Raw genomic sequence first — 7,797 nt, 5'->3', positions numbered from 1 at the left:
GTGGGCTCCTGAAGAGTTTTGTTTTCAGATGGCTCTTTCAGAAAGTTGACAAAGTCAACGGCCAATCTCGAGATTTTGCATTCTATCAGTCTTCAATAGTAAATATCAAACAACATGTTGACCGAATGACCGTACAAAAACGAACACATCAGAATCTTATTTTGACATGAAATCTAACATCCAAGATGGCACAATAATAGCAAAGGATTTATTTGGAGCCAAACATCAATTTTAGCTAGTGTTTTTCCCTTGTAAAGATAGCAAAGGATTTATTTGGAGTCAAATATCAAATTTAGTTGGTGTTTTTCCCTTGTAAAGGGTACATGGGAGAAATAAATAAGTTTTAAATTATAGTATACAAAAGATTAAATGTATAAATTTAAATGAGAGGAAGATAAAAAGAAACTTGCAGTATAAAGATTTTAGTTTCGATTTTCGAACATAACTACGTTAGAAAAAGTTTTAGCATAAAGGTGAATAGAACCTCATTTTATTGAAAAAAAAATACCTATTAAAGGTGACTAGAACCTCATTTTTTTGAAAAAAAATACCTATAAAGGTGAATAGAACCACATTTTATTGAAAAAAAAAAAGAATACCTAGCTATCATGTACCGAGATAATGTTCCTCATCGAATAGTATTCTTGACTTAAAATTTGATGATGAGAATCATGGATGGATGTATAAAGATTTTACGATTCATCAAAATGCATGAAAGAATTTTTCATATTATATTTTATTTTAGTTTTAATAATATAACAAAATCCATAATATAAATAATATAAGTTAAATTATGCAAGAAGAAACTGGCAAAACCTGAGCGAAAAGCCTTTTGGATATATGCAACTTCTAGTGGCTTGTAGCAACGTTTGGTTTTCTTAAATAGAAGGCTGGCTTGCTAAAGAGAAGGTGCAAATAGATGATACTCATGTCCTTTTATACTTATTTTGATTCTAATTCATATTGTAATTTATAAATTTAATACAAATAGATACATAAAAGGTTGTTATTCGTATGAAATATATCCTATAGCCACGTGAGAAAAAAGTTAGCGTTGTAGGCATGATATCCGCAATATATATACTTTTCCTCACGTATCACACATGTATATACGATTGCTACGCACTTAAATGCATTTTCAATGTGAGCTTTTCTCGTGTCTCAAGTCGTGTATCTTCATAATATTATTCTTTCGATGGCAGTCAACTAAAAATTAAATGTGTACCCAATCGTGTTTTGCGTATCACACTTGTGGTTATGTGTGCATCTATAACTAAACTCCTAAGGCCCTTCACATCACATGCGTTAAATGCAATCCTTTTTCTTCTCCCAGATGAACTAAAATAGTCGTTAAAGATCCCAAATTATATTTTTCTAGCATTTAGATTATCTAATAAAAGAAAAATATAATAATAACAATCATTGACACATGGAGTTAAAAGAAATATACCTTACATTGTTTTGACATTAAAACAATTAGTCACTTCTTTGTTTTGGAACAATAGAAAGTTGGAAACAAAAGATACAATAAAACCTTAAATTATTATGAACATAAGCACGACTACGTTTATCAATCATCATACACTAGCTTTGTGTCACTATCACTTTTATTTATCAATAAAAGAACAAGACATCAAATACACGTACGAAAGATACACGTAGCACTAAAATACCTAAAAAAATACATATAAGATCACAATAACTATACATATTTTTTTTAATGACAAATTTTAGATCACTAATAGACCATTAGAGTATCATCTTGCTACCAGCGTAACCATCCGATTATATCCATCTCTACTAGACTATAATGCACATACACAAATTCAGAAGGAAACTTGGGTGCTGTTTGTTTTTTCTGAAAAGCTCTGTGCAAGCTCTTCTATCTGCGTCGCACAGACCACGCACAGATATTGCCACGCGCAGATTGTTTGTTTTTCTGGACGTTTCATTAAAAAAAACATCTGCGCGGGCTCTTCCTGGTGAAGACTTGGTCTAGCCACTTCTAAGATCTTCTAAAGTCTACAGAGAGTTAAACACCACCACTCACCACCACCGCCCATTACCACCACCAACACAGTTCACCACCACCGTCCACCACCCATACCGTCCATCACCACCACCACCACCATCCACCACCCATCACCACCACCACCGTTCATCACCACCACCACCGTCCACCACCCACTACCGTCCATCACCACCACCACCATCCACCACCCATCACCACCACCACCGTCCACCACCCACTACCGTCCATCACCACCACCACCATACACCGCCCATCACCACCACCACCATTCATCACCACCACTGTCCAGCAACACCACCACCCACCACCACCATCCGTACACCACCACCAATTTATTTTAGAAGTCTACATACGTTAAAAACAAACAACGTTCTTCTTGCTAATTGCAGAGGTTTGGTCCACCTCTTCTTCTACAGATGTCTCTAGGTCCACAGACTGCAAACATTTTACCTCTTAAAAAACAAACAACACCTCAATAAATCTGTAAAAAAACCCTTATTGGAATCAAACTCAAAACCTAATATTCTCTAAACCTTATTCCGTTTCAAAATGCCAGTAAACTATAATTTCATGTGCATAACTACACATATAAGATCAGAATACCAAGTATTACAAAAAACAAACAACACCTCAATAAATCTCTAAAAAACCTTGTAAAAGTCGAACTCAAAACCTAATAGTCTCTAAACCTTATTCCGTCTTAATATACCACTAATACATATAAGATCACAATAACAAGTATTAGACTGTCCGCAATGCAACAGGCTGCATTTACTACATGCATCCTAGTCATCACTGCCACATCAGCTTTTTACTCATTATGAACAAATGCACTCTCTCTCCTCTTTTTAACTCCAACCCATCCTTCCCACATGCACCCTCTCTCTTCCACATCACCATTTCTTTTTCCAACTCATTAGTTTTTAAAGGACCCACCTTCACCTTCTCTCTCCTGCATTTAGGTGCACTTCACTAAGTGCAAACCCCTTAAGTGCAAGTCCACCCCAATGCATCCTTTACAAGTGCACACGCCACGTCATTAAGTGCAACCCTTCAAAAGGAAGCATTGGAGGCAGTCTTACAAAAAAGAAAAATACCATTTTAGTGAGATGTTCCCAAAAAGAAAAGAAAAAAAACAATTAAAAAAATAAGCGCGTGTAAAACTGACAGAAAAAAAGTGAAGGTATTGAAGATTACCCCACAACTAACAGTAAAAATTCTTTATTATACACACAAAAACACCCTCTCCCCTGTTGACTACACAACAACTCTCTGTCTCTCTATATACTATAGTCTCTACCCAAAACACCTTCTCCAAATTACTTCATAATAATTTAACCCACCCTCAACCACCACTCACCACCATCATGCAACCCATTTTTATTCCATTTTTCCACCACACCCCTCCATAACTAAAATTATTATTTTACCTTTTTACATTATTTTTCTACTTCAAACAACAGTAATAATGTCAGCCGTCACTAACACAAACACACCCACCACCACACAACCACCTTCTCCGCCGGCCACAGCCACCATTACCGACCTAGTGGCGGCGCCGTCGCCGGAGCTAACCACCGACGAGATGGCGGTGAAGGCTGTGCATAAACGGTATGAGGGGTTAGTGATGGTACGGACAAAGGCTATTAAAGGTAAAGGGGCCTGGTATTGGGCCCATTTAGAGCCCAGTTTGATTCGTCACCCGGATACCGGGTTGCCGAAAGCGGTTAAGCTTCGTTGCTCCTTGTGTGAGTCTCTCTTTTCGGCTTCGAATCCGTCACGGACGGCTTCCGAGCATTTGAAACGAGGGACTTGCCCGAATTTTAATTCCGGGTCAAGCCCGAACCCGATTTCGGTTGGGATGGTGGATTTGGGTGGTTCTCCGACGTCTTCGTCGTCGCCGGTGAGTGGCCGGAAACGGAGCTCTGGTAACCGCCGTGGCGGCGGCGGTGGCGGTGGTGGTGGTGGGTTTAAAGTGAGTGATTTGGAAACTACTTATTCGGTTGCTCCGATTACTATGATTGAGCCGCCGAGATTTTCGGTTGATGTCTCGTACCCGACCCGACCCGAACCGGTTCATGTGTTTTCACCACATCATCATCATCATCATCACCAGCAACAACCACAACAACAAAAGCAAGTACAGCCACATGTGGTGTTGTCAGGTGGGAAAGAGGATTTAGGGGCTTTAGCTATGTTAGAAGATAGTATAAAGAAGCTTAAAAGCCCAAAAGCCTCACCGGGTCAAACGTTGACCAAAGCCCAAATAGATTCATCACTTGAATTGTTGGCAAATTGGGTGTATGAGAATTGTGGGTTGGTTTCTTTTTCAAGTTTGGAGCATCCAAAGTTCAAGAGTTTCTTAAACCAAGTCGGGTTACCCGCGGTAACCCGACGGGAGCTCGCGGGCGAACTACTCGAGTCCAAGTACAAAGAGGCAAAAGCCGAGTCGGAAGCCCGAATTCGCGATGCGTTGTTTTTTCAAATATCATCAGATGGGTGGAAAGTAAAGAAGAATAATAATTCAGGTGAAGTTGAGAATTTGGTGAATGTGTGTGTGAATTTGCCTAATGGGACTAGTGTGTTTAGAAGAGGGGTGTTTACAAGTGGATATGTTTTTTCAAAGCATGCTGAGGATGTTTTGTGGGAAACAATTTGTGACATTTGTGGGAACAACTTGCAACAATGTGTGGGGATTGTTTCTGATAAGTTCAGGAGTAAAGTTTTAAGGAATCTTGAAAACCAACATCATTGGATGGTGAATCTATCTTGTCAGTTTCAAGGGGTTAGTAAGTTGGTTAAAGATTTTAGCAAAGAATTGCCATTATTTCACAATGTGACTGAAAATTGTTTTAAAGTTGCAAACTTTGTGAATAGCAAGTCGGAAATTAGACATCTTTTCCTCAAGTATCAATTGCAAGAATACGGTCGGGCTGCGTTGCTGCAAGTACCGTTTTATGGTGGTGGTGAATTCGAGCCGGTGTTTCAGATGGTGGAAGATGTGTTAAGCTCGGCACGGGCATTGCAGTTGGTTTTTCTTGATGAGAGTTGCAAGATGGTGTCGATGGAGGATCAAACCGGGAAGGAGATTGAGGAGATGATGATGTCTCAGTTTTGGAGCGAGTTAGAGGCGGTTCATTCGTTGGTTGGATTTATCAAAGGAATGGCTCGAGAGATTGAGAAAGAAAAGCCGAGAATTGGGCAATGCTTGCCGTTATGGGAGGAGCTCAGAGTGAAGATCAAGGAATGGTGTGGGAAGTTTCATATCAATGAGAATCATGTAGACAAGGTGTTTGATAATAGGTTTAGGAGAAACTATCACCCTGCGTGGTCGGCTGCGTTCATTCTCGATCCGTTCTATATGATCCGGGATACAAGTGGGAAGTACTTGCCTCCTTTCAAGTACTTGACTTCTGAACAAGAAAAAGACGTTGACCAGCTTATAACAAGGCTTGTATCACGCGAAGAAGCTCACATTGCGCTAATGGAACTCATGAAATGGAGAACCGAGGGGCTTGACCCTATGTACGCACAAGCAGTCCAGTTGAAACAAAGAGACCCCATAACTGGTCAAATGAAAATAGCTAACCCACAAAGTAGCAGACTGGTTTGGGAAACTCATTTAACCGATTTCAAGTATTTAAGGAAAGTAGCAATGAGGTTGATCTTTCTTCATGCCACTTCATGTGGGTTCAAATGGAGTTCCTCTATATGTAGATGGGCTCAATCAAGAACGGGGATGGATAAGGCGCAAAAGTTGATATTCATTGCTGCCCAATCGAAGCTCGAGAGACGGGATTTTTCAAACGATGAAGATAAAGATGCCGAATTTTTCTCGATGGCGAGTCGAGAGGATGATGTGCTCAATGATGTTATGTTTGATGCATCTTCTTTGTGAAAACCCATCTTTTTTGGTTGCTTTTGATGATTATAATCCATAGTTTATGTAGGATATTTTTCTTTGGATTCTTTTTACTTCTACTTGGGTGCTTGTTTAAGTGCCCTTTTAGAAGATTTTGGCACCTTTGATGGTTATAGAAAGGGGCCATAATTTAGTTTAGTTTGATCATTTCTTTGGAGCTAAAGTAGAGGTTTCATAAATTCTTAATATTGTTTGGTATTTATTGTTTAAATCTTTTGTATTTATATCTAAAAATAGTAATCAACCATTTGTGCCTAGAATGATTTCTTTTTCTTTATTGTCATGTTCAATGTTTGAAAAGATTAATGATTAAGAATTGGTTTGTAAGGAAAAGATAAAGGCAAATGACAATTATGAGAATAATTCTCTTTTTGGTAGTGTTTGACAACATGTAAATTACAAGAATCAGAATCCTTGAAACTTTGGAAGGACCTAAGTACAAGATCATGTGACTTTGAAGGTGTAAAACTTTCTTTATTCATTATTTTGTAAGATATTATGTTAAAAACTTGAGTAAATGTCAATTTACGTCACTGAGTTTTACATCAAAACGCAGGAATAACCCTTATTTGAAAAAAACGCAACAATTAAGTCCTTGTGGTTGTCGATTGCGTTCAATAACGTCCCTCCTAATATTTTCCAATTAGTATCCCTTTATTTAATTAATAACTTAAAGGGCAAAAATGGTAAATTCACCTAAAACTCAGACCGCCCTTCCATATTAATCCCCAAGCTTGTTTTAGAAGCTCATTTTCAATCCCCCACCCTTCTTCCAGCCTTCTTACCTCACCGGAGTAATTTCGTCCAAACGAACAGGCGCTCTACCGACAACGATGAGGCAATACTCGGTAATCTTGTTTACATTCCACGTGATCGGTACAACATTTGTCTTAATTTTGAATTTAATCTATGATTTCAATATACGTGCCCGTCGTATAATCTAAAATATGGGTTGGTTTTCTTCGAATTCCAGTCGGAATTCATGTGCAGGTGACTCGACGACTCATTAGGATCCAATATCGAGTCCTTTTGAGGGGTGGAAGAGGGTTTACGATAGAGCTATGTTTTTGCCGCCGACCATGAATCCGATGGTGGTTGGTTGGTTGTACATATTATATATGTAACTATTAGGATAATTATATGCCACAACCCCCGACCCTACCCTGGACGGGAGTCGTGAGCAGATACAAGTGCTACCGGTGTTTATTAACATTATCGTAGCGGAAAACTTATCAGGCTGGGTGTCAGGAAAAATATCAGAGTTTTCAAAGCACCAAATTTTCATTCCATAAGTTATGGGATAAAACCAGTATTTACATAAAGGATTTTCCATGGGATAAACCCTTGATTACAAAACACGTTTTATTCAGGTTTACATAGCCACTTATTTAAGCTTGAGTGCTTCATAGCACTTTTTCTTCTCTTCACAGTAAATCACCTGAAACACGTTTTAAAAATATTTGATCAGCGAAAAATACTGGTGAGTTCAATCAATTTCTACAAAAAGACACATTGTTATAATTACAGTATTAAGAGTTTTTATATTTGTTTATATCTTTCAATTACCCACGGTACTTGTCACTCGCCCATTTCGGTGACTGTGGTCATATTACTATTCTCTAACCCTTTGTCCAGTAGTAAAGCTTATCAAGTAATGTATACAATACCCCACATACCGGCTGTAATTTCAGAATACAAAGACTTAATCACTGTAAATACAACTAGAAAACATTTAGGGTTTTGAAAGCATTTGTTAAAAGAGAATGACTCACATTGCAGATTTAGGGTTTTCAGTACTAGCCTTCTTGTTTAATTCTTGGTTTCCTAATTAAGCACACAACGT

General features: G+C 38.4%; 1 protein-coding gene across 1 annotated transcript; it reads left to right on the top strand.

Annotated features, from left to right (window-relative positions):
* The first annotated feature begins 3,326 nt into the window (after positions 1-3,326).
* On the top strand, positions 3,327-5,984 carry LOC110922743. The gene has a single exon (XM_022166957.2). The coding sequence runs from the start codon at positions 3,501-3,503 to the stop codon at positions 5,928-5,930; it is 2,430 nt and encodes an 809-aa protein (XP_022022649.1). The 5' UTR covers positions 3,327-3,500; the 3' UTR covers positions 5,931-5,984.
* Positions 5,985-7,797: the final 1,813 nt, after the last annotated feature.

Source organism: Helianthus annuus, chromosome 17 (assembly GCF_002127325.2).
Source record: "Helianthus annuus cultivar XRQ/B chromosome 17, HanXRQr2.0-SUNRISE, whole genome shotgun sequence".
Taxonomy (NCBI): domain Eukaryota; kingdom Viridiplantae; phylum Streptophyta; class Magnoliopsida; order Asterales; family Asteraceae; genus Helianthus; species Helianthus annuus.
This window is presented reverse-complemented; position numbering and strand designations above follow the sequence as displayed.

Bases quoted from the DNA above. Each gene is read 5' to 3' on its own strand.
- LOC110922743 (XM_022166957.2), top strand. From the start codon at position 3,501: ATGTCAGCCGTCACTAACACAAACACACCCACCACCACACAACCACCT.